Below are 26,856 nucleotides of genomic sequence, written 5' to 3' on the forward strand. Positions count from 1 at the left end.
TAAACTCTACATCTAAACGTCTTTTAAAGACTTCCAGGGATGGTGACTCCACCACTTCCCAGGGCAGCCTGTTCCAATGCCAAACAACCCTTTCAGTAAAGAAGTTCTTCCTAACATCTAACCTAAAACTCCCCTGGCGCAACTTTAGCCCATTCCCCCTCGTCCTGTCACCAGGCACGTGGGAGATCAGACCAACCCCCACCTCTCTACAGCCTCCCTTGAGGTACCTATAGAGAGCGATAAGGTCACCCCTGAGCCTCCTCTTCTCCAGGCTGAACAAGCCCAGCTCCCTCAGCCGCTCCTCGTAGAACTTGTTCTCCAGGCCCCTCACCAGCTTCGTCGCCCTTCTCTGGACCCGCTCAAGCACCTTGATGTCCTTCTTGTAGTGAGGGGCCCAAAATAGAACACAGTACTCGAGGTGCAGCCTCAGCAGAGCCGAGTACAGGGGGACGATCACCTCCCTAGCCCTGCTGGTCACACTGTTTCTGATACAAGCCAGGATGCCGTTAGCCTTCGTGGCCACCTGAGCACACTGCTGGCTCATATTCAGCTGACTATCCACCTTCACTCCCAGGTCCTTCTCTGCCTGGCAGCTCTCCAACCATTCCTCTCCCAGCCTGTAGCTCTGCCTGGGGTTATTGCACCCCAGGTGCAGGACCCGGCACTTGGCCTTGTTGAACTTCATGCAGTTGACCTCAGCCCATCGGTGCAGCCTATCCAGATCCTCCTGCAGAGCTTTCCTACCCTCGAGCAGACTGACACATGCACCTAACTTAGTGTCATCTGCAAACTTACTGAGGGTGCACTCGATGCCCTCGTCCAGATCATCGATGAAGATATTAAAGAGGACCGGCCCCAGCACCGAGCCCTGGGGGACGCCACTAGTGACTGGCCTCCAACTGGACTTGACTCCATTCACCACGACTCTTTGGGCCCGGCTATCCAGCCAGTCTCTAACCCAACGAAGCGTGCGCCAGTCCAAGCCAAGAGCAGCCAGTTTCTTGAGGAGAATGCTATGGGAGACGGTGTCAAAAGCCTTGCTGAAGTCAAGGTAGACCACATCCACAGCCTTTCCCTCGTCCACCCAGCGCGTCACTTTGTCTTAGAAGGAGATCAGTCCTTACGCTTGCACGAAGCCTCAAAAGAATTGTGGGCCGGGGTCTTCAGGACACGGCAGTGGTCTTTGGGAGGAAGACCGTGGTCTTCCTCAAGATGTACTTTTCACCTTTTGCTAAAGAATGCCAAGTTGGCTGAATCAGTTGTTTTTCAAGCCACAGGAATGCCGAGTTGGCTCATGTTAGCTGAAGTTTCAGCATACCTGAAGGTCAACAGATAGCGGGATTTTTCAATTAACAAGATGCTTCAACATAACAGAAGGTCGACAGATAACAAGATGTCGTATATTTTGTTCTCATTACATTTTTAACTACAAGACTTATTCTATCCTAAAGTGAGTTTATGAAATATCAAAGTATCAATACTTCAGTTACTAAACACCAAGTCGTCATTACATTTGACCTCAGTACCAGGGAAGCTCATGGAGCAGATCCTCTTGAGAGTCATCACGCAGCACTTGCAGGGCAAGCAGGCGATTAGGCCCAGTCAGCATGGGTTTATGAAAGGCAGATCCTGCTTGATGAACCTGATCTCCTTCTATGACAAAGTGACGCGCTGGGTGGATGAGGGAAAGGCTGTGCATTCTTACTGCCATGTCTCAGCAGAGACAGTGGGATATCTGCCCCCACATGATCTCTTTTCTGGAGCATGATGGGGTTGTACTGCCTATGGGACTCTGAGTTCCAGGGCCTGATGAAAGATGATCCATGCTTGGGAAAAAGAAAGCAAGACAGAGCAGCCATGACTGTTTGCGCATCAGTGCCTGTCCTGGGCCTGAGTTCTTGAAAAAGGAGTTGAGTTCACAGGGACTGGGGACTCCAGTGTGTGGCCTGATGGGACTGGCACCAGTACAAACCTGTGGATCCCCTCAGCCCTATGCATCTTGGCAACACCTGGGTCATGCCAGAGGCTGTGCTGAATTGTGATGGGGATGCACAGGGAAGCTGTTCTTGCTCTCCATGCCCAGACATGATGCCCATGATTAGGTGGTGGAGGAAATGTGAAAGTCGAAGAGAGACAGAGGGCCATCGCCAAGACAATTACCCATTCCCAGTTTCTGCAGTCCTTTGAGACCATCTTTGTCTGAACCTCCATCCCCAGCACAGCTCCACCCAAAGCAAGACGAACACTCTTCCCCAAGAGCTGGGGCCTCCAATGTCAACAGCGCTTGTCTAGGCGGAGATGCCACAAGTCAAGGACTGGTGGCTATTGGCTGTGGAGGAACTAGGGATGTCTTCCTCACCTTCAAGAAACAGTGCCTGAATGATGAATTGCTGCAGTATGCCCCACCCTCCAGTGCCTAGAGGAATGAGGCAGTGCCCCAAGCCTATTCCCACTAAGGAATGGTTTTCTCCCTTGGCCATCAGTATCCAGATGAAAAGACCACACAGGGACACACTCAGGGTTGCTGCAAAGGTTTATCAAGGCTCAGGAGGGAAAGGAGGTGACTCCCAGAGGAGGCCCCGAGATCGTAGCACAGCAGGAGCAGACAAAAATCTGTTCAGCTTTTCCAATGGCAGACTTGCAACAGGGCATCAATCTACCTGGCCCCCATGGGGAGAGGGGCTAGCAGGTCTCTCCAGGCTGGTTTCTGGGGCCTCATGCAAAGCAGAGGGCAAGAGAAAGAAAAGAAAGAAAATGAGTGTGTGGAAAACAGGATAGGTAGATATTGGCCAAGTTGTCATAGACTCCAGGCTGGCCCCTTCCTGTCTGTCTTTACAGGACAAGCCAGAGATGGTCAGGTCCTCTTAGAACAACATGAGGTCTCTTCTTCCTTCCATTTTGGCCAGCAGCATGTTGTGAGTTCCTGGGGTCCTGGTCTGGGGCACTGTCTGGCATCTTTAGCAGGGGCGGCACCTGCTGCCACAGTAGCGGCTGGTAATGCAGGAGAGGTCACAGCACCCAGAGTTGATGGGGACGCCGTCACAGCTGAGGATGCTGCCTACGGCAGCAGAGGTGGAGGATCCCACAGCCGTGTTCTGCGGGAAGGAGCTGAGGATGGGGCCGGGCAGGGTCACCACCACGGGAGAGGGCTGGATGACGATGGTGGAGTTCTGGCACTGCCTGACGCAGGGCTCGTTGCAGCTGCTGGCCAGCGGGGTCGGGCCGCACGGCTGGCATGGCCGGCACTGGTCGTAGCAGGACATGTCTGGGTGCAGGAGGTTCACCTGGGACAGAGGGCAGGGAGGAAGCTTAAAATGGGGATGCACGAGGAGTAGCCTGTCACCACACCCTAACAGATCCAAGGCACAGGCAGTACTGTGAGCTGGAGGCTGTGCAGGGATGTGCGAGCAGTTCTTGACTGCATCCTGACAGGGCCCAAAAGAGCAACCAGAGCCAGGCTACACCCTATGCACAAGAGCCATCATAACAAAGGCCCAGTTTTCCTCCATGACAAACCTTCTACCCCTTGACTCTCCCACAACCAGCAGTCCCAAGATATGGCAGGGCACACAGCTGATAGCAGCTGAAAGGTCCAAGGAACTGAGTCCTCCTGTGGGAGAATGAGGGGGACAAGAAGGGGCTTCACACTCACCTGGTTCCCAACAAGAAGAAGGTCAGAGAAGTGGATGAGAGAGCACAGAGCTGGGCTGGCTTTTATAGTGGGCCTTGGCTGCCCCATGTCCAGAGGCATCCCTTGAAGCAGGGACTATTTTCTGACAAGCTACTCATGCATGAAAAACATCCCACCTAATGATACGGGATGTGTGTTGCCTTCCTGTGATGCTGCTTTTCATTTCCTGCTTTATGCCCTTTCCCCAAAGAAGGCAACTCCTGAGTGGCAGGCAGGAAGGCCCAAGTATTTCTAGGCAACACACCTCACTCTGGGCAGAAGACTCAGCTCACGTGCTGGAAGAGTCCAGTAAAAGCAAATGTTGTCAGTCTGGGTGACTCCCTAGGGACTCTCTGGGGCCCTTTTGGCTACAGGTGACCCAGCTCCTGACTGTGACCCTACCCCTGCTGACACTGCCCTCAGGGAAAACCTGCTGGACTGTTTTGCCTCCTCCTGCTCTGACCCAGGGATGTCTGTACAGGGGGAGAGGTTGTGCAGGGCCCTTTCTCGATCACAAAAGAAAGGCCCAACAGGTCAGTGGCTGTTTTAGTTAGAAGGAATAACAAGATGAATGTAGACAGAAAGGAAGCCTTTCATGTGCAGGTGATCCTGCCTTCTACCAGCATCGGACAGAGCCGGGTGGGTTTTCCCAAGACACACAGTGCAGATCCTGTCCATAGAGAATTCCTTCTTCACTCCCATAACTTGATGCCTTTCATTTTTTGCTTTAAAAAACAAACAAAATCATACACCATCTCCTTACATGATGCAAGCTTATTTCTTTCATGACACCCACCAGTGATCAGTTGGGACACTCCAGTACTTTCCTTACCACTGCTACTCAGGCTAACAAATGGGATTCTCAGGCCTTAAGTGCAAGGCTCAAGAAAGCTGACATTGTCTTGTCAAAAACCCTGGCTCCAATGCCTTCTGGAAGGCTCCCAGTCCACCTCCCCTCTCTACCACGTCAAACCATGTGCTTTGCTCAAATGCTGTCCAGAATCTTTGCCGTACACTGTGTCACGTTCATGCACATGTTCCTCCCTTGTGGGCACTTGCCTATACTGGGGCTGCCTGGGACAGACTCAGCATTCCCCGCAGCAGCCCCTAGAGTGCTGTGCTCTGCACTTGGAGATAGAACAGCATTGCCTTCACACCAACATTGGGGCTATAGTGGAGCAGTGGTGACACAGCATCAAGACTCTCTCCAAGCCCCCCAAAGCCAGGAGGTATGCAGGTGGGCACAAGGTTGGGAGGGGACATCACCAGGGCAGGTGACCTAAGCCAACCAAAGGGATATTCCATACTGGGTGATGTCCCACTGAGCAGTGAAGATGTGAAAGGGGAAGGAAAATCAGGGGTGGGCATACTGAGTCAGTGCTTCCAAACACATCGACAATCATTAGTTGCTGATGGGAATCGGAGAATAATTTTCTTTCATTTTGTTTCCAAACATCCTTCTCTCTTTAGTTTTTGATTTCTTCTTCCTTTTTCATTTAATTATATTATATTATATTATCCCTATTATATTATATTATTTTATATTATATTATATTATATTATATTATATTATATTATCCCTATCTACACTTTTTACTTTCTACTCTCTCTGAAGGAACATCCTGGCTTGCTGAGGCCCTGCTGTGTTTTACCTCCAGAAGATATCGAGTGGTGGAAGGCAAGGAATCCTGAACAGCAACTCTATCTCCTTTCCACAGGAGTGAGGGGAAGGTCTAGAGAGAGGTTTCTTTGGTACATACTGAGTCTTTCTGAGAGCTGCTGCTCTTCATTCTGGAATTCTCAGCCATCTACCTCTTGATCCAGACTGGGAATACACTCGTGTGTGGTGCCCAAACAGCCCATGTATCCTTCCGTGTAGTTTGTCTTTGGAAACCTCCCATTCACTGACATGTGCCATGTCTTGGTCAGGATGCCTCTTTATGGACCATTTACTTTTCCAGCGGTGTGGTCTGGCTCCCCTTCCTCCACTAGTGGGCCTAAACTGGGATGTCCTCTTCACACTCATGGCCTATGACCAAGCTGCGTGCATCTGCCACCCACTGCAGAACTCCAGTCTGGTGGGAGGCCTGTGGGCTGAGCTCCTGCTCCCCTCCTTGGCACAAGCGGTGCTCACCCTTTTTTTGCCCTGCTCTGGCCCTACACAATCGCGACTCCTTCTGGGACTTGCTGTCAGTCATGCAGCTGCCTTCTGCAGAGAGCTTCTGGACTGCTGTGCTCCTTAAATACAACAGCTCCACCAGTTTTCCTGTCCTCCTTGAGCTCCTGCAGGGTGCTCCTCCCTCTGAATGTAGACATGTGAGGAGACACAAGACACTGTCTGCTCACTCTCACTTCCCTGCACTTGTATCATGCCGGGGGCTATGTTCCTTGTCTATTCCCAGCCCATTGCCAACTTGTCCCGCAACAAAGTGGTGTCCATCTTCTCCAGGGCTGTGATGCCCCTGCTCCATGCACCAATCTGCAGCCTAGGGACCGAGAAAATGAAGGAAGCCATGCAAAACCGAGGGAGGTTTTTTCTTTGTTTGTTTCCCCTGCTGTGTTCTCTGTCTCTGCTTTCAGGGCCATGCCGTTTTCTATACTCTCTTCTGCAATAGAGGTCTTGGGGAAGCTGCCATCACTGCTTCCACAGCAGCCCTCATTTTCTTTCTTACCTTTCAGCTCCTCCCTCCTGAAGGGCTGCTTCTAGGGGAAGAACCTGGGGCGGAGCCGAGAGAAAGAACAGCAGGAAGCTGGAAGCAACACACAGGGATACAAACCTGACTGAGGGAGGCAGTGAGGAGACCAAATGTGGGCAGTCACATCACTTGCGTGGGGTACATGGGGCTGAGGCTCCTTCTCTGCTCTCCTCTATGCCTCCTCGTCTCCTACCCCGTTCACTGCCCTCCTCTCCCCTTCCCACTCCCAAAGGAGATGCCGTAGCAGACGGGCAGCTGCTGTCTCCGCTCCCTCGCCCTTTCGCTTTCGCTCCCTCTCCCACTCCCTCTCCCTCTGCCTCTCCTATCCCGGGCTGGGCTGCAGGACGGGCAGAGCCCCGCGGGCAGCAGCCGAAGCCCTGCCCGCCCACAGGCGCCCAGCACTCGCAGCCCGGGACAGCCCCCGAGCGGCCCCGGGGCGGAGCTGGCGGCGCCGGGCGGCGGCGGCGGGGAGGAGGCGCCGCGGGCGGAGCAGAGCCGGGGCTGGCGGGGGCAGCGCGGCGCGGGCGGCGGAGCGGCGGGATGCGGCAGGGCCGGGCCGCAGGGCTGGCGGCGCTGGCCGCGGTGCTCCTGGGTGCGCGGGGCTGCCGGCGCCGGGGACGGGACGGGACGGGACGGGGCTGCCCTCGCTTCTGGCCCGCCGGCTTCTTACGGACCTCGCTCCCCTCTGGCCTCCCTCTGCAGCCATCCCGCCTGCCTCCAGAAGGCTCAGCCGGCCGTTGCCTCCCACCTTGCCTTGCTCCCTTCCTCCCTCCTCTCCTTTCGGCACACCCCCACTCATCCTGCTTCCCTTCTCCTCCTGGCTCGGACTCTTCTCCCAAACAGTCCGGCTCCGACTTGGTCCCCTAATAATCATTCCCAGTGAAATGCCTTTGTATGCTTTTTTCTGAGAAAAAGCTCGCATCAGCTGTCAACTGTTTTCTTCTCCCCTCTCCCCCTGCGTGACATTTTCGGTGCAGGAAAGACATTTTCTGAGTTTTCTCCTGCTTTCTTTCTCGGCAGTGGCTGTGGGCAGAGCCCAGGTGCAGCAGGAGCCATGGGCACAGACCACCGAGGGCACCGGCATCAACATCACCTGCTCACACCCCAACATCCAAACTGGTGAAGTCATCTACTGGTACCGCCATCTGCCGGGCCAAGGACCCGCATCCCTAGTGTTCGGTACTACAGGCTCCAGAGCACTGACGGACCTGCCGGGGAGGCTCGAGGTGGCAGCAGACCGCCGGTCCAGCGTCCTGTGGCTCACCGAGCCCCGTCTTCGGGACGCGGCGGTGTATTACTGCGCCCTGAGAGCCACGGGGAGAGGAGCCGGGGCTGCGGCCGTGCAGGAACCGTGGCGGGCGGGGCCGGGCGTGTGTGGCGGGGGCGAGGTAGGGGCACAGCCCCCAGGGGGCGCTGCCGCTCCGCCCGCCAGGACCACCTCGTCCCGCAGCCGCGGGGGTTCCCCCGCCAGCCCGGCCCCTCCAAGGCACTTCGGTTCTGCTGAAAGGGTCTGGAGCCTGGGTGCAGCTGAGCGGAGATGGCAGCAGCCTGGCAGAGGTGTGTGCAGGGAAGAGGCACTGAAACACAGCCCCTTTCTCCTGAGCCTTCCTTTTCTTCACGGTGCAACAATCTCCCTTAGTTTCTCCCAAATTCAGGCCCAAACAAGGACCGAATCAGGACAGTTTGGATCCTTGGTTTAATTCAGGGTAACAATGTTTGGAGTGCCTCAGCGTGGCTGTCCATCGATGACCTTGGGATGTATAGGAGAAGCAGACTGCTGTGAGGTTCCTGAGAGTGCCTATCAGTCAGGGTTTTTCCGCCCCTGGACACTGCCAGGTTCTTCTGGGAGTCAGTGCTGGAGACAGGCCTATCTCCTCAAACCTGTCTATAAAGGCCTGCCAGCATTGTCTCAGAAATGCATCGCAGAGGGGACAGATTCCCATCCAACCCATGTCTGGCTGGTTCTCCTGAAGGCAAAGGGGCAGCTTCACACGTCGTATTTCAGAGCAAATGTGTTTTCTCAGCGTAGTGGGTGTCTCATCCAAGCTAATCTGCCTTGTTCAAACACAGAGGCAGATCCCAACCACACTTTTATCTGTTTGCTAATGACATGCACCCAGAACTTCACCCAAACATTATATATTGCTAACAGTGTCCTGGGGCATTTAAGGTAGGCAATAAACAGCAGAGCAATTAAGAAACCAATGTCTCCAGGAACTACCAGTCATGTTTTGGGTTGCAGCGTGGGCCAAGCCCTTCCAGGGCAACGGGCCATCCCAACAAAGCAGAAATGTTTGTCAGAGCTCTGCCTGGGTCTCTTTCCTGTGGTCTACCCCACATCTTAGCCCTGGCAGTGCCACAGCTTCACCTGGGTTAAATTGGTTGCATTCTCTTGCAGCTGTGGCTGATTCCATTCCTCTGACACCAGGAAAGACAAAGGGTTTACCCCAGCGCACCTTTGGCTCATCTCTCTTGCCTGCATTGCTGATTCCTTCTGGACATGACAAGGCTGTACCAAGCAGGGCCATACATGAATCCATAAGGAAACATCTTTGTAACTGAGCAGGGACCGGGTGCCCTTCTGATGGGACCTGTTATAGATGTAACCAGGCTCTAATGAGATACTGATGAGAGATATCACGGGGCTGCAAAGCACTGACAGGAAAAATGTCTGCCAGCAGTCAAGCAGGGCCTGGAAACAATGGGCATCCTTGAAGTGCAACTGGGTAACAGAGAGCTGCACATATCCTGAACATAGCCTCTACATAACCAAAAGAAGAAACAGAGAAACAACTTGCCTGAGCAGGAGCAAAGCAAATGGTCAGGAAAAGAGGAAATGAGCATGAGGAAGTCCCTGTGAGTGCACGTCCTGCACCTGAGGAAAGCTGTTGCATGCTTGGGGGCAAGTGGGCACCCTAGAACAGCGAGGGGGCATGCAAACTGCCTGCTGTCTTTGCAGTGACCCAACCCATATGGGTTCAGGGTCCTCAGGGACTAGAGATTTACATGTATGGTCCATGACGGGGAACACCAATGCTGATTTGTGAAGGGGATCAGCCCTGCATGTGTGCCATCACCTGGGCCCTGCCAAGTGCTGTGCTGGGGGCAGTTGGGCCTCATGGGACACATGTTCCTGCCGCACATGCCCATTTGTGCTGGCCATAGCCCTGAGGTAGGGCAAACGAGGGAAGATGAGGGTGGAGTAGAAGCAGTCAGGCATCCCTGCACTTATTCCACCCATTCCCCACATCTGCCATCCATCTTCTGTCCCCACCTGCTTCCCCAGCACAGCACTGTCCTGAGCAAGAAGAAGCCCGTTCCTAAGAGCCTACAGGGTGCCAAGCCTCCACAGCCTCCCACAGACTCGTAGCTTCTTCTGTGAGGACAGCAGAGGTTGTGCTCTCTGTTTGCAGGACAGGGGGGAGCTGTGGGCAGAGATGCTGCAAGGCAAGGGTAGATTGCCCCTTGCTCTGTGAAAGTGAGGAATGTCTTCTTCAGCTCCAACGGGCATTGTCCAAGAGCAATGAAGTCCCTCTGCAGCATGTCGCAACCTCCCATTGTTCTGGGAGTGGGGAAAAGGCTCCTTAAACACCCATCTTATACCCACCAAGGGCAAGACAATTCTCGCTGGGCGGCTCAGGAGGGCATACGCAGAGGGAAGAAACATCCACAGCCAAGGCTGGGTTGCCGGAAACTTTAATTAGTGTAGAGAGGAAAAGGAGGTCACTCTGAGCAGAGGCCCTTCAGTGCAGGGATCACCAGGGCCAACCAAGAGGCAGCATCCTTTGCCCATGGAGGAGTTCATGCAGGGCATTTGTCTGCTGTTACCACAGTGGCAGGGCTGGATCTGAGGATCCCCACAGCACAGGGGAGGAGAAGAACACTACGAAAATTGAGACAGGGGGGTAGGTGTTAGAATGGAAGGAGAGACATGGACTGTGTTTTCAGAGATCTCAGACTAGCCCCTGGTCAGGCTCCTGCCAATGTTTGCCAGAGGAGGTGAGGAAGGTCAGTCATTCTGAAAGCAATGGCCTGAAGACTCCTCCTTCTGTTGTCCAGCACCATGGTCGTGCTGGAACCCCAGGGCCATGGGCAGTGCCTTTAGCAGGGCAGGCATCTTCTGCCACAGTAGCGGCTGGAAATGCCTGAGAGATCACAGCACCCGGAGGTGATGGGGACTCCGTCACAGCTGAGGATGCTGCCAACGGCAGCAGAGGTGGAGGATCCCACAGCTGTGTTCTGCGGGAAGGAGCTGAGGATGGGGCCGGGCAGGGTCACCACTACGGGAGAGGGCTCAATGACGACGGTGGAGTTCTGGCACTGCCTGACGCAGGGCTCGTTGCAGCTGCTGGCCAGCGGGGTCGGGCCACAGGGCCGGCATGGCAGGCACTGGTTATAGCAAGACATGTCTTGGGCTGGAGTTGAACCTTTGAGAGAGAGGGCAGAGAGGAAGCAGAGCATATGGTGAGGAGCAGCCCCATTATCCCACCACAAAGGAGCTAAGGCAACTGGTGATGGTGGATGTGGAGGCTGTGCCAGGAGGTTCATGGTCTTCATCGCTTTGTACTGACAGGGCCCTTCAAAGTGCAGGCTGATCCAATGAGACAATCACGTTGCACATAACCCAAAAGGCTACCTCTGCACCATGTCACAGCCTCTCTCTACACAGAACGTCTCTCTCCACCCCTCTCCCATGGGAAGGAACTCCAAGGCCCAGCATAGCTCTGAACCACCACCAGATGAGATGTCTATTAATGCAAGATCCCTTCCACTTGAGAAGAGGAGGAGAGAGGGCTTCAGACTCACCTGGTTACCAAGGAGGATGAGGCAACAGAATTGGATGAGAGAGCAGAGAGCTGGGCTGCCTTTTATACTGGTACTTCATTGCCGCAGGCCCAGAGGCACCCTTGGCAGAGGTAACAATTTTCTGACAAGCTCATCTTGAATGCAAACCATCCCAACAAATGATATGGGCTGTGCACTGGTTTCCTGCACTGCTGCCTTTTCATTTCCAGATCTAGGCCATGGCCATTCTGCAGTGATGGTTTCTTTAGAGTGCTGGCATGAAATGTCCAAGGATTTCTAGGGCAGGAATGCATCAGTGAGGGCAGAAGACTCACTGGAAGTGCTGGATGGGTCCCCTCTGATCATCTTCATGGCTCTGCTCTGAACCCACTTGAACAGCTCTATATCTTTCTCATGCTGGGGGCCCCAAAGCTGAACACAGCACTCCAGGTTGGGTCTCACTGAAGCGGAGCACAGGCCGTGAATCACCTCCCTCCATGGACTTGCTTCTGTCAAGACAGACAAGCATGGAAACAAAGCTTCTTTCCTTGGCCAAATTCAATTCTGGCTTCGATTTAGCTCTCCTAACTTGATTCCTATCTTGCCTCATCAGACTATGTATCTATATTCTTTCCAGTCTACCTGTCCTTGCTCCCACCCTCTATGGCCTTCTCTGTCATGTTTGAGTTCAGCTAGTTGCTCCATGTTCATCCATGCAGGTCTCCTGGCATTTTGCCTGACTCTCTCTTGGGATGCATCACTCCTGAGCTTGGAGGAGGTAATCCTTGAATATTGCTTGAATATTCCTTGAATATTAACCAGCCTTCTTGGGCCCATCTCCCCTTCAGGGCTTTGTATCATGGTACTCGACCAAGCAGATGCCTGAGCAGACCAAAGTCTGCTCTCCAGAAGTCCAGGGCAGCAAGTTTCTTGTGCTTCCTCCTCACTGTGCTTTGTTCACACATCTGCTCTTGTCTTGTGACAACCACTGTGCAGCTGGCTTTGTGTGAAGGCACGTGGGTGCAGAGATTTGTGCAGGACTCCATGCAGGTATAGATGAGCACGTGCGTGTGTCCTTGTTTCCACTTTATCACGAGGGTATATGCACTTGGCAGCACTCTCCCCTGCTCTGTGCATGAGTCCTGCAGGGGAGCGGGTTCCCAGGGTCAGAAGGAGCCTGAGAGCAGCTGAACGCAGATGGCACCAGCCTCTCAGAGATGTGTGCAGGGAAGAGGCACTGGAAAATACAGCTCCTTTCTCCTGAGCCCTCCTTTTCCTCCCGCTGCAACAATCACCCCCTGTTCCTGCCAACTTCAGGCCCAAACAAGGACCATATCAGGACAGTTTGGATCCTTGGTTTAATTCAGGATAGCAACGTTTGGAGTGCCTCTGAGTGGCTGTCCATCGTTGACCTTGGGATGTACAGGAGAAGCAGACTGCTGTAAGGCTCCTGATAGTGCCTGTCAGTCAGAGATTTCCAACCCTGGACACTGCCAGGTCCTCCTGGGAGTCAGTGCTGAAGCCAGGCCTATCTCCTCACAGTTGTCTATAAAGGCCTGCCAGCATTGTCTCAGAAATGCATCGCAGAGGGGACAGATTCCCATGGCTGGTTCTGCCTGGACTGGCTGGTTCGCCTGAGGGTAAAGGTGCAGGTGTCACTCCTCCATGTGTAGAATATCACAGCAAAGGGATCACACAATAGCAAGAGTAATTTGTGTGTCCCCCCCTCACTCCCCCTTGTGCCAAATGAATTCTCAGCATTTGGAGTGCTTCAGCATGGCTGACCGTCTGGCACAGTGTTCATAGTTCATCGGAGCCCTTCCCACAGGCCTAAGCCTGCAGCTTTGGCATGGAGGGCACCTTCTGCTTGAGTAGCAGCTTGCAGTGCCAGACACCCAGTCCTGCTGAATGCTTTCATTAGGGCCACAAGCAGTCGGAAGGAGGGCACCCTCGTTTGTGCATGGTCCCCAACAAGGGAACACAGGTCATGACAGCGTAGGTCACAAATGTGCTGTGGAGAACACAGGCTGGCTGGAGAAAGGGGCTGACCAGAACCTCATTTTGGTGCAAAGGAGCAAAGAAAAGGATTTTCCTCTTGGGCTGGAAGCACCCCCAGAGTAATTCAGGATGGGGGCTGGCTGCCAAGGAAGCAAACCCTCAGGAAAGGCTTTTGGGTGCAGGAGGCACCCAGCCACACACGAGCCAGCAGCGCGCCCTTGAAGCAAAGGTAGCCAACGGCCTGTGGAGCTGCAGGCATCAGGGGGTGCCCCGCAGTGCGTGGGGCCGGGCAGGTGGGGCGTGGGCGAGGCGGGGGCACAGCCACAGTCGGGCCGCGTGGGGTCGCTGCCGGTGCTTGGAAGTCCCCTTGCAGGGCCTGGAGTTAAACAGCACGGGCCCGAGGGAGCCTCAGAGCAGCCACATTGGGTTTCCTCCGTTTTCTGCAGTGGTCTTGTTTCCAAGAGCTTGTTGTACAGGTTTCTTCCTAAGCCCAAATCCAGGACCTCTGGTGCTGAGATGACGTCCCGGCAATACAACAAATATCTGTGCTGGACACTCACTCTAATGACACGTGTTGGAACCTTGGATCTTGCCAAAGGACCGAGTCACTGAGGGGTTTGCTGCACTAGCCAGCACTGTTGTAGATCTGCCCTTGGTGCAGTATTCACTTCTGTGTGTGCAGAGCTGCTGACTGCTGAACAGAGGGCTGTGGTGGGGCGTCCTTCCCTGCCAGATAATGTGTGGCTCTCCCGGGGGATTGGGTGGAAAGGGGGTGGCGGAAGCAATCCCATCTTCATTGACAGCAGAGGTGGGTGCAGGCCTCTGTGTCTGGCTGGGTTCTGGATGGGAGGGGGAGGCCACTGGGGACACTTGCCCCTTGCTGGGGCTGCCCACCTGCCAGAAGGGGCAAAAAGAGGGAAGCACACAGCAGCCATGTTGGTGTCCTTTTGCCTTTATGCTGACCAAGTGAAATGTCCTAGGCTTCACAGGCTTTCAGCTGTGAGCTAACTGCACAAGTGTGACACTCCCAGTGCTGGAACACTTCTGGCTGGCCAAGGGGTCCTGGAGCACAGCAAAGACTGGCTGGATTCCTTTCTGACTGCTTTAGCCACTAGTCCATCCCTCTCTTGTGAGCCTTGCTGGGGCAGGGGTGAGCCCCAAGGAGCAGCAGGGGGAGAGCTTTGCTCCACCCTCTGTGCTGAGGTTTAGAGGCTGCTTTGAGCTGGCAGAGGGGGAAGTGAACTTGCAAGCTTGAGCTCCCTCTTTCCAGGCACTACGTGGGCACCCTGTGAAGGCGAGAGCGTGACATGGTCCTGCTTTTCCTGGCAGCCTTGTTGGCACTGTCAGACTTAGGTGAGATGTGACTTTGAGGCAGGGCAAGCTAGGGTCAAGGTGGCATCCCATCATTTCTGGAGGGGGGAAATAGGACTCCTTCCTCCTGGAAGAACTAGAAGTGTTATCTGTAGGGAGAGCAGGGGCTGCAGACCAGTACGGGAGACAGTCTGGGAGATGTCATGAGCAACGAGTGTACAGGGATGAATAAGCATCTGCACTTTTCCTTTGCAGATGCCTAGCGTTCATACTTGCATTGTTCATAGGTACGTAAGGACTCAAATCCTGGTAAGATACTGCTAAAAAGTAGGTGAGCTGACAGACTTGGGTATGGGAATTGAATAACACCTGCAGAAAGAAGAGGGCATGTGTACTTAGCTCAGCATTTTATAGCCCATGAAAAGGGAGATGGAGAGGGGGGACAGTGATCAAGTTGGTGAGCTGATACACACAGGAAAGAGAGGGGGAGAACAGATACATCTTCAAACAGTGCTGAGATGCTGTTCTGGCTTTGCAGGTCATGCACAGAAGGACTCTGTGGTGCAGTTTGCACAAGAAACTGCCATCCAGGTGGGACACAACGCTACTCTGCACTGCAATTTCTCCACCAGCACCACTACTCCATACATCTTCTGGTACCAGCAGCACCTGACCCAGTCCCCTCAGTTCTTGCTGCAGGTGAGCAAGTTCAAGCCTCATGTGCATTCCGGGAGGATCTCCTCTGTGCTCTCCATGGAGAACTCCCAGGTGCTTCTCCACGTGCAAGATGCCAAGCTCCAGGACAGCGCTGTCTACCTGTGTGCACTGAGCCCACACTGGTGCCTTCAGCTTGCAGCTTTATACGGGAAGGTGCAGGTGCTGTGAGGTGCAGTTTACTCTCATCACAGTTTGCATGGAGCTCTGAGCTGAGCCTGCCCAGCAAGGACACCTGGGGCTTGTGGTGAGCCAGGTGTGAGTGGCAGCCCCTGCTCCTGATGCCTGGCAGTGTGGTTAGCATAACCAACAGCAAGGCAAATATCCATCATGTGGAAGGGGCTGTTAATGTGCACCCCTGCCTCCTTGTCTCTCCCTCTCACTGTCCCCAGCATGCTGAGACACCCACCATTCTGGCAGCAAAGGGCATTGGTGTTATCAAGCTAGTAATCAAACTAGCAATTTATTTGTAGTAAGCTTTAGGATTTTGTAGTAATTTTTAGTATTTCTAGTAATTTGTTATGTAATAATAAATCCCCTTTTACAACCACAAGCAGTGGCCAGTCCTCATTCTGCCAAGGATCCCTAGAGAACCTGCCAGTGCTCTGTAGTGTTGGGAGACAGAGCTTGGTGTAGTCAGCAGGAGCCTTGTGTTAGAATAATGAATGGTTCCCTTGATAAATGGGCCACACTGTGAAAGGGTTTTCTTGGAAATGGAAGGCAAGATGCAAAGCAGCAATGGCTAAGCTCTATACACCACAATCCAAATCCCTCAAGGAATGAATTTAATAAATGGAAAGATGCATGTACAGTAAGGAAAGAGAAAAGGAAGGAAGGAGAGTTAGCTGGCTGTTAGCTGCAATGTGAAAAATTGAGAAGGAGTGGGCTGGAAGGCGATCAGGCCCAGTCAGCATGAGTTTATGAAAGGCAGGTCCTGCTTGACGAACCTGATCTCCTTCTATGAGAAAGTGACGCTCTGGGTGGATGAGGGAAAGGCTGTGGATATGGTCTACCTTGACTTCAGCAAGGCTTTTGACACCGTTTCCCACAGCATTCTCCTCAAGAAACTGGCTGCTCATGGCTTGGACTGGCGCATGCTTCGTTGGGTTAGAAACTGGCTGGATAGCCGGGCCCAAAGAGTCGTGGTAAATGGAGTCAAGTCCAGCTGGAGGCCAGTCACTAGTGGCGTTCCCCAGGGCTCGGTGCTGGGGCCGGTCCTCTTTAATATCTTCATCGATGATCTGGACAAGGGCATGAGTGCACCCTCAATAAGTTTGCAGATGACACCAAGTTAGGTGCATGTGTCGATCTGCTTGAGGGTAGGAAGGCTCCGCAGGACGATCGGGATAGGCTGCACCAATGGGCTGAGGTCAACTGCATGAAGTTCAACAAGGCCAAGTGCCGGGTCCTGCACCTGGGGCGCAATAACCCCAAGCAGAGCTACAGGCTGGGAGATGAGTGCTTGGAAAGCTGCCAGGCAGAGAAGGACCTGGGAGTATTGGTTGATAGTCGGCTGAATATGAGCCAGCAGTGTGCTCAGGGGGCCACGAAGGCCAACGGCATCCTGGCTTGTATCAGAAGCAGTGTGGCCAGCAGGTCTATGGAAGTGATCGCCCCCCTGTACTCGGCTCTGGTGAGGCCGCACCTCGAGTACTGTGTTCAGTTTTGGGCCCCTCGCTACAAGAAGGACATGGAGGTGCCTGAGCAAGTGCAGAGAAGGGCAACGAAGCTGGTGAGGGGTCTGGAGAACAAGTCTTACGAGGAGCAGCTGAGGGAGCTGGGCTTGTTCAGCCTGGAGAAGAGGAGGCTCAGGGGTGACCTTATCACTCTCTATAGGTACCTCAAAGGAGGCTGTAGTGAGGTGGGGGTTGGTCTATTCTCCCACGTGTCTGGTGACAGGTCAAGGGGGAATGGGCTAAAGTTGTGCGAGGGGGGTTTTAGGTTGGATATTAGCAAGAACTTCTTTACCGAGAGGGTTGTTAGGCATTGGAATAGGCTGCCCAGGGAAGTGGTTGAGTCACCATCCCTGGAGGTCTTTAAAAGACGTTTAGGTGTAGAGCTTAGGGACATGGTTGGACTAGGTGATCTTGAAGGTCTCTTACATTCTGTGATTCTGTGATCCTCAGAGAGGAAGGGTCCCTTGTTGGGCCGGGATCTCCCAGCACACAGGCGTGATTTTTACTCCTGTAATTAGGATAGTACACGGTGACTTCACATGTAAATACTCCTAATCTTTGTTTTTCAGCTGTCTATTCATATTGCATTGCTAGGTGATATATTCAAAAGCCAAATGAAGCCACACTCTTCTTGAATGAGCGAAAGAACACAAGGCAATGCGCACATTCTGGAACATAAAAAAATCCTACTAGAAATTGGGACTTTTGTTGCTTTTCTTGAGGGTGGATTGTGAATATAGATGGATGCCAGCAGGAGTGGCCTTCTAGTACCGAATAAAACACCATAAGTTGGAGGTAACACAAGAAAGAAAAAGGGAATAGCATAGGCAAGTTTTTTTTTTCTGATGCTGGGTACCCTGAGTTATGGAGCTGTACTGGGACTGTCTGGGACAGAATTAACATTCCCCACAGTAGTCCCTAGAGTGCTGTGCTCTGCACTTGGAGCTAGAACTCCACTGCCGTCGCAACAATGTTTGGGCAATTATGGACCAGTGCTGGCACAACATCAAGATTCTTTCTCCAACACCTCCAAAGCCAGGAAGTGGAGGGTGGGCAAAAGGAGGGAGGGGACATCACCATGGCAGCTGACCCATATCATCCAAAGGGATATTCCATACCATGTGATGTCACACTCAGCAATAAAAGGTGGGAAAGGGGAAGGAAAGCGGGGAGCTCTCATTATGAAGACATCTGTCCTCCCAAACAATCGCTATGAGTATTGAGGCCCTGCTTGCCAGGAGATGGCCAAACATCACTTTTTGTGGGGAAGTAGAGAATAATTTTCTTTTCTCTCTGTGCTTCTGTGCAGCCCTTGCTTATTTCTCTCTCTTACTTTTCCCTTATATTAAATTTATTTCTTCTCACCCTCTTCTGATGAGGGGGAGTAAGAGAGTGGTTGTGGTGGAGCTCACCAAGGAACAGAAGACAGACCACTTGTCAGGGCAAGGCACATGCTGCAGATCCTGCTCCTGCTGAGATTCACTGGCATTGTTATCTTTGGAGATTTTCTGGGATTTTGTGTAATTCTTCTTTGAAATGGAGAACTCTATTCATCAAACAACAACACGTTGCTTCACTCCTACAGACTTGCCACATGCACACTACCACATGCCAAAGGATGTGGACAGCACAGCTCTGTCCAGCACACCAGAGCTCTGTGCCTATTCAGGCGAGCTGCCATGCAGATCCCAAACTTCTCCATGAACAATCTCCTTCTCTTTTGGGACACCACAGGCAGTGAAGAGGATTCACTGCTTCATGCAGTAAATATTTTTGGACAGAGGGAGAACGTTCACGCTGCCTGGGGGCTGTGAAAGGAACAGTTGGGGTCTGCAGGGCTTGGAGTGTCATTCCTTTGGATGTCTGAGAAGTACACATTTGAGGCATTGACAAGGCAACTAGCCAGGCACAGCCTAGCCAGACAAGGTGTTAGGGGTGGTGATAGAGGGGGCCCAAGCATCAGGGAAGCAGAAACTGCTGGGGATGTGGCCCTGGGTGGGTGCCCCCTGTGGCCCGTCATTGTGAGTGCACGTGACCCACTGAACCCACATCCTTTTCCCTGCTGACTCCTCACCCCTTGCCCGATGGAACAGGTTGTCCTTGTCCCCCCTAGGCTCGTGCCAAACAACACCCCAATGAAGCCCCGTTCCTCTTGCAAATGCTAGGTTATCCCACCAGAACAGGACACAGCCAGAAACCCTGGATGCTGCGTAGCATGGTTCCTCCCTTCTTTCTGGGGATGTGAAAGGCATCTACTCCTCACACAGGAAACAGGAACATTTCTATGGAGCAGAGGACCCCAAGGTAGAAAAAAAAAGCTCAGTGGGGAAGAATGCCCTGACATCAGCCATGGCCAAACAGTGCCTGTGCAGAAGTTAGAAGAGAAGGCAGATGTAGCTGGGGAAGTGAGGACCCCACTGGGAGAGGAGACAAGAGCAGCCCCTGCACATGATGCGGCTCCCAGAGTTCCCAGGATCCCTGACTGTGACAATCCTCAGAGGTTGCTCCTGCCGGAGGAGGGAGAAACCCCAGGGAGCATTTGGGGCACAGTCACACCAGAACATATCTTGTCACTGAATCTGCACTTGTTCCCCCAGCAGAGTCATTTCCGGCAGCTCTGTTGTCTTGGGGCTGGGAGGTGCTTTTCTGACTCTCTCTCCTGCTGAAAACAGGAAAGTTGGTCTGAGCATGCACCGTGGGTATCTTGTCCTCACTGCCTTCCTGGGGCAACTGCTGGGTAAGTGCTGGCTTTTAATCAAGGTATAAATCTTCTTTCCCTAGGAAGCCCTCGTCAGCCTTAATGCATTTATGTGAGGAGCAACTCTTGAATCACAAAGAAAATGTTGCTAAATGTTGTCTCCCGTTTATGGTTGCTAAATGATGTCTCCCATTTCTGGTTTGTGATCTGGTTCTCTCAAGATGCTGTTTTTCTTTGAAATTTGGAAAGAGGAGATGGAGAAGAGACCTCTCCTGCTACTATAGTTCTTTCAGTCCATCTCTTTTCTGCATCTCTCTTCTCCTCCACCTATTGTCACCAGAGAAGTTTTCACCAGTCTCTGCAGTCCCTCATTTCTCCCTTTCCTATAGAAAAAGCCAGATTGTGTCCCAGTGGATACAGGGACATTAAAGCTCTCCTCCCATGGACATTACCAGGGTGTCCAGTCTGTCTTCTAACTGATGTCTTCCTGCTGTGGCCTCCAGTGTCCTCCTGCTTGTCAGCACAGCCATGGCTCACTCCTGCCACCACTCACCTCAGCTTTGTTTGTACTGATGGGACTTGGAGGCCCCTGAGATGACAGGATCGAGGAAGCAGGTTGAACCTTTTCTCTATAGCTGTGTGGGCCGCTCAAGCTGCTGGTCCCAGCACACAAAGCCAGGCATGACAGACTGAGCTCTGGTCCTCTGGGCAGAAGGAGAGCAGGCAGGAGGAGCAGGCACACAGCACAGTTCTCCTCAGGGTCCACTCTGGCCAAGGAGCTCTGAGCTCTGCCCCCAAACCACCTTGCTGTGCCCCAGCCCTGGGGCCCTTTCAGCCCAGTAAAGGACAGAGAGAAAGGACGGGTCTGAATCCACTCCTGTTTGGTTGCCTGTACATTTCGACACAGAACTGCTGACCTTCTCTATCTTCCAGAAACCATGGGGCAGGTGTCTCTCACTCAGCCAGAAGGACAAGTCACCGTGGAGCAGGGAAACACCTTCCAGACCAATTGCACATATGAAACCTCCAGCTTTAATGGCTTGCTCTGGTACAAGCAAAAGAAGGGACAAGCCCCTCAGCTGATTACACATCAAGCAGTAGCAGGCACCAAGCAGAGTGACCATTTCACCACGGAGCTGAACACTAAGGGGAAATCCAGTGTTCTGCGGCTGAAAGAAGTCGAGCTTTCTGACAGTGCCTTGTACCTCTGTGCTGTGAGTGACACCCTGGTGCAGGAAGCTGCCCTGGCTGAGCAACAACGCTGGAGGAGGAGGGGACTTGTTCTCCAGAAGGATTCTGTCATTTCCAAGACAAAAGTGAATGAATCTCCAAATTGTGAATGTGCTCCTCCATCTCAGACTTCAGTGTTAGCCAGGAGATAGTTGTGGCTCAGGAGCACCTATTGATTATTGCTCTAACCCAGGAAATAGATATGTTATGTGTAGAAAGTCTTGGTCCCAGCGTGAGAGCTGTGCTGGGGCTACTACCTGATAGGCCAGACTCCAGAGAGGCCTGGATGAAGGCTTCATCCAGTGATGGCCATGTACCACCTAGGAGTCTGGCCAGGCCAGGCTGACAAGATTTGGCCAGGCAGGCACAGGCACACATGCAGCAGAGCTGGGGCAGGGCTATGCTAGGCCTGAGCTTGAGCAGAGACTGTGGGCTAGGGGCCAAGAGTCTTTGTGAAAGTAAAGCCCCCCCACACCACAGGGCCCCAAGGTGTGCAGATGTGGGAAGGCCCTCACCTGGGTATGCAGAGCAGTGGGGCTACATGGAGCACAAGGGCCACTTCATCCTCATGGCTCTGGGAATGACAGAGGAGCTTAGTGCCTGGGAGAACACCCCCCAGCGTGTGCCCTGTGGTTGGGCTGGTGCATGCCCTGTGCCATTCACGGCCCATACACAGACCTTGCTGAGTGCACAATCAGGTCTTATTCTCACTGTTATGTCACAGTGGACACATCTTCCCCCACATGACCTCTTTTCTGGAGCATGGTGCAATTGTGCCACGTATGCGGCCTCAGTTGCGGAGCCTGACAAAAGCTGATCCATGCTTGGGGAAAAGACAGCAAGACCGAGCAGCTGTGAGTGTTTGGGTATCAGTGCCTGTCCTGGGCCTGAGTTCATGAAAAAGGAGTTGAGTTCACAGGGACTGGGGGCTCCAGTGTGTGACCTGATGGGACTGGTATCAGTACGAACCTGTGGATCCCCTCAGCCCTATGCATCTTGGCAACAGCTGGGCCATGCCAGACACTGTGCTGAAATCTGATAGGGATGCAAAGGGAAGCTGTACCTGCTCTCCATGCCCAGACATGATGCCCATGATCAGGTGGTGCCGGAAAGGTGAACGTGGAGGCGAGACAGAGGACCATCCCCCAGATAATTTCCCATTCCCAGTTTCTGAAATCCTTTGGGATTATCTTTGTCTGAACCTCCATCCCTAGCACAGCTCCACCCAAAGCAAGACGAACACTCTTCCCCAAGAGCTGGGGCCTCCAATGTCAACAGCGCTTGTCTAGGCAGAGACATCAAAAGTCAAGGACTGGTGGCCATTGGCTGTGGAGGAACTAGGGATGTCTTCCTCACCTTCAAGAGACAGTGCCTGAAAGAGGAATTGCTGCAGTATGCCCCACCCTCCAGCCTATTCCCACTAAGGAATGGTTTTCTCCCTTGGCCATCAGTATCCAGATGAAAAGACCACACAGGGACACACGCATGGTTGCTGCAAAGGTTTATCAAGGCTCAGGAGGGAAAGGAGGTGACTCCCAGAGGAGGCCCCGAGATCGTAGCACAGCAGGAGCAGACAAAAATCTGTTCAGCTTTTCCAATGGCAGACTTGCAACAGGGCAAGTCTACCTGGCCCACATGGGGTGAGGGTCTACAAGGTCTCTCCAGGCTGGTTTCCGGGGCCTCATGCAAAGCAGAGGGCAAGAAAGAAAAGAAAGAAAATGAGCGTGTGGAAAACAGGATAGGTAGATATTGGCCATGTTGTCATAGACTCCAGGCTGGCCCCTTCCTGTCTGTCTTTACAGGACAAGCCAGAGATGGTCAGGTCCTCTTAGAACAACAACATGAGGTCTCTTCTTCCTTCCATTTTGGCCAGCAGCATGTTGTGAGTTCCTGGGGTCCTGGTCTGGGGCACTGTCTGGCATCTTTAGCAGGGGCGGCACCTGCTGCCACAGTAGCGGCTGGTAATGCAGGAGAGGTCACAGCACCCAGAGTTGATGGGGACGCCGTCACAGCTGAGGATGCTGCCATGAGAGAACAGACTAACCCCCACCTCGCTAGTACCTCCCTTGAGGTACCTATGGAGAGCGATAAGGTCGCCCCTGAGCCTCCTCTTCTCCAGGCTGAACAAGCCCAGCTCCCTCAGCCGCTCCTCATAGAACTTGTTCTCCAGGCCCCTCACCAGCTTTGTCGCCCTTCTCTGGACCCGCTCAAGCACCTTGATGTCCTTGCTGTAGCGAGGGGCCCAAAACTGAACACAGTACTCGAGGTGCAGCCTCAGCAGAGCTGAGTACAGGGGGACGATCACCTCCCTAGCCCTGCTGGTCACACTGTTTCTGATACAAGCCAGGATGCCGTTAGCCTTCTTGGCCACCTGAGCACACTGCTGGCTCATATTCAGCTGACTATCCACCTTCACTCCCAGGTCCTTCTCTGCCTGGCAGCTCTCCAACCATTCCTCTCCCAGCCTGTAGCTCTGCCTGGGGTTATTGCACCCCAGGTGCAGGACCCGGCACTTGGCCTTGTTGAACTTCATGCAGTTGACCTCAGCCCATCGGTGCAGCCTATCCAGATCCTCCTGCAGAGCTTTCCTACCCTCAAGCAGATCGACACATGCACCTAACTTGGTGTCATCTTCAAACTTACTGAGGGTGCACTCGATGCCCTTGTCCAGATCATCGATGAAGATATTAAAGAGGACCGGCCCCAGCACCGAGCCCTGGGGGACGCCACTAGTGACTGGCCTCCAACTGGACTTGACTCCATTCACCACGACTCTTTGGGCCCGGCTATCCAGCCAGTCTCTAACCCAACGAAGCGTGCGCCAGTCCAAGCCAAGAGCAGCCAGTTTCTTGAGGAGAATGCTATGGGAGACGGTGTCAAAAGCCTTGCTGAAGTCAAGGTAGACCACATCCACAGCCTTTCCCTTGTCCACCCAGCGCGTCACTTTGTCTTAGAAGGAGATCAGTCCTTACGCTTGCACGAAGCCTCAAAAGAATTGTGGGCCAGGGTCTTCAGGACACGGCAGTGGTCTTTGGGAGGAAGACCGTGGTCTTCCTCAAGATGTACTTTTCACCTTTTGCTAAAGAATGCCAAGTTGGCTGAATCAGTTGTTTTTCAAGCCACAGGAATGCCGAGTTGGCTCATGTTAGCTGAAGTTTCAGCATACCTGAAGGTCAACAGATAGCGGGATTTTTCAATTAACAAGATGCTTCAACATAACAGAAGGTCAACAGATAACAAGATGTCGTATATTTTGTTCTCATTACATTTTTAACTACAAGACTTATTCTATCCTAAAGTGAGTTTATGAAATATCAAAGTATCAATACTTCAGTTACTAAACACCAAGTCGTCATTACATTTGACCTCAGTACCAGGGAAGCTCATGGAGCAGATCCTCTTGAGAGTCATCACGCAGCACTTGCAGGGCAAGCAGGCGATTAGGCCCAGTCAGCATGGGTTTATGAAAGGAAGATCCTGCTTGACGAACCTGATCTCCTTCTATGACAAAGTGACGCGCTGGGTGGATGAGGGAAAGGCTGTGCATTCTTACTGCCATGTCTCAGCAGAGACAGTGGGATATCTGCCCCCACATGATCTCTTTTCTGGAGCATGATGGGGTTGTACTGCCTATGGGACTCTGAGTTCCAGGGCCTGATGAAAGATGATCCATGCTTGGGAAAAAGAAAGCAAGACAGAGCAGCCATGACTGTTTGCGCATCAGTGCCTGTCCTGGGCCTGAGTTCTTGAAAAAGGAGTTGAGTTCACAGGGACTGGGGACTCCAGTGTGTGGCCTGATGGGACTGGCACCAGTACAAACCTGTGGATCCCCTCAGCCCTATGCATCTTGGCAACACCTGGGTCATGCCAGACACTGTGCTGAAATCTGATAGGGATGCAAAGGGAAGCTGTACCTGCTCTCCATGCCCAGACATGATGCCCATGATAAGGTGGTGGAGGAAAGGTGAATGTGGAGGCGAGACAGAGGGCCATCGTAAAGACAATTACCCATTCCCAGTTTCTGCAGTCCTTTGAGACCATCTTTGTCTGAACCTCCATCCCTAGCACAGCTCCACCCAAAGCAAGACGAACACTCTTCCCCAAGAGCTGGGGCCTCCAATGTCAACAGCGCTTGTCTAGGCAGAGACGTCACAAGTCAAGGACTGGTGGCCATTGGCTGTGGAGGAACTAGGGATGTCTTCCTCACCTTCAAGAGACAGTGCCTGAAAGAGGAATTGCTGCAGTGTGCCCCACCCTCCAGTGCCTAGAGGAATGAGGCAGTGCCCCAAGCCTATTCCCACTAAGGAATGGTTTTCTCCCTTGGCCATCAGTATCCAGATGAAAAGACCACACAGGGACACACTCAGGGTTGCTGCAAATGTTTATCAAGGCTCAGGAGGGAAAGGAGGTGACTCCCAGAGGAGGCCCCGAGATCGTAGCACAGCAGGAGCAGACAAAAATCTGTTCAGCTTTTCCAATGGCAGACTTGCAACAGGGCATCAATCTACCTGGCCCCCATGGGGAGAGGGGCTAGCAGGTCTCTCCAGGCTGGTTTCTGGGGCCTCATGCAAAGCAGAGGGCAAGAGAAAGAAAAGAAAGAAAATGAGTGTGTGGAAAACAGGATAGGTAGATATTGGCCAAGTTGTCATAGACTCCAGGCTGGCCCCTTCCTGTCTGTCTTTACAGGACAAGCCAGAGATGGTCAGGTCCTCTTAGAACAACATGAGGTCTCTTCTTCCTTCCATTTTGGCCAGCAGCATGTTGTGAGTTCCTGGGGTCCTGGTCTGGGGCACTGTCTGGCATCTTTAGCAGGGGCGGCACCTGCTGCCACAGTAGCGGCTGGTAATGCAGGAGAGGTCACAGCACCCAGAGTTGATGGGGACTCCATCACAGCTGAGGATGCTGCCAACGGCAGCAGAGGTGGAGGATCCCACAGCCGTGTTCTGCGGGAAGGAGCTGAGGATGGGGCCGGGCAGGGTCACCACCACGGGAGAGGGCTGGATGACGATGGTGGAGTTCTGGCACTGCCTGACGCAGGGCTCGTTGCAGCTGCTGGCCAGCGGGGTCGGGCCGCACGGCTGGCATGGCCGGCACTGGTCGTAGCAGGACATGTCTGGGTGCAGGAGGTTCACCTGGGAGAGAGGGCAGGGAGGAAGCTTAAAATGGGGATGCACGAGGAGTAGCCTGTCACCACACCCTAACAGATCCAAGGCACAGGCAGTACTGTGAGCTGGAGGCTGTGCAGGGATGTGCAATCAGTTCTTGGCTGCATCCTGACAGGGCCCAAAAGAGCAACCAGAGCCAGGCTACACCCTATGCACAAGAGCCATCATAACAAAGGCCCAGTTTTCCTCCATGACAAACCTTCTACCCCTTGACTCTCCCACAACCAGCAGTCCCAAGATATGGCAGGGCACACAGCTGATAGCAGCTGAAAGGTCCAAGGAACTGAGTCCTCCTGTGGAAGAATGAGGTTGACAAGAAGGGGCTTCACACTCACCTGGTTCCCAACAAGAAGAAGGCCAGAGAAGTGGATGATTGAGCACGGAGCTGGGCTGGCTTTTATAGTGGGCCTTAGCTGCCCCATGTCCAGAGGCATCCCTTGAAGCAGGGACTATTTTCTGACAAGCTACTCATGCATGAAAAACATCCCACCTAATGATACGGGATGTGTGTTGCCTTCCTGTGATGCTGCTTTTCATTTCCTGCTTTATGCCCTTTCCCCAAAGAAGGCAACTTCTGAGTGGCAGGCAGGGAGGCCCAAGTATTTCCAGGCAACACACCTCACTGTGGGCAGAAGACTCAGCTCACGTGCTGGAAGAGTCCAGTAAAAGCAAATGTTGTCAGTCTGGGTGACTCCCTAGGGACTCTCTGGGGCCCTTTTGGCTACAGGTGACCCAGCTCCTGACTGTGACCCTACCCCTGCTGACACTGCCCTCAGGGAATAGCTGCTGGCCTGTTTTGCCTCCTCCTGCTCTGACCCAGGGATGTCTGTACAGGGGGAGAGGTTGTGCAGGGCCCTTTCTGGATCACAAAAGAAAGGCCCAACAGGTCAGTGGCTGTTTTAGTTAGAAGGAA

The 26,856-nt window shown here is 53.2% G+C and overlaps 3 protein-coding genes and 1 gene segment (V, D, J or C); 1 reads left to right on the plus strand and 3 right to left on the minus strand.

The window, feature by feature from the left end:
• Positions 1-2,957: 2,957 nt before the first annotated feature.
• LOC309887248 (feather keratin Cos2-3-like) lies at positions 2,958-3,263 on the minus strand (the record flags this gene model as incomplete). Its single annotated transcript, XM_082778810.1, has 1 exon — positions 2,958-3,263. One exon carries the CDS (start codon positions 3,261-3,263, stop codon positions 2,958-2,960), a length of 306 nt encoding a protein of 101 aa, XP_082634936.1.
• A 3,618-nt stretch (positions 3,264-6,881) lies between these two features.
• Positions 6,882-7,870, plus strand: LOC309887334 (T cell receptor alpha variable 26-2-like). The segment is given in 3 exons: positions 6,882-6,958; positions 7,387-7,754; positions 7,799-7,870.
• Positions 7,871-10,467: 2,597 nt separating this feature from the next.
• On the minus strand, positions 10,468-10,773 carry LOC309887247 (feather keratin Cos1-1/Cos1-3/Cos2-1-like; the record flags this gene model as incomplete). The annotated part of the gene is made up of 1 exon (XM_082778809.1): positions 10,468-10,773. The coding sequence occupies one exon, from the start codon at positions 10,771-10,773 to the stop codon at positions 10,468-10,470; it is 306 nt and encodes a 101-aa protein (XP_082634935.1).
• A 14,810-nt stretch (positions 10,774-25,583) lies between these two features.
• On the minus strand, positions 25,584-26,377 carry LOC309887246 (feather keratin Cos2-3-like; the record flags this gene model as incomplete). The annotated part of the gene is made up of 2 exons (XM_082778808.1): positions 25,584-25,910; positions 26,279-26,377. The coding sequence occupies 2 exons, from the start codon at positions 26,375-26,377 to the stop codon at positions 25,584-25,586; spliced, it is 426 nt and encodes a 141-aa protein (XP_082634934.1).
• Positions 26,378-26,856: the final 479 nt, after the last annotated feature.

Source organism: Aythya marila (genome assembly GCF_965140915.1).
Source record: "Aythya marila genome assembly, chromosome: 25".
Taxonomy (NCBI): Eukaryota; Metazoa; Chordata; class Aves; order Anseriformes; family Anatidae; genus Aythya; species Aythya marila.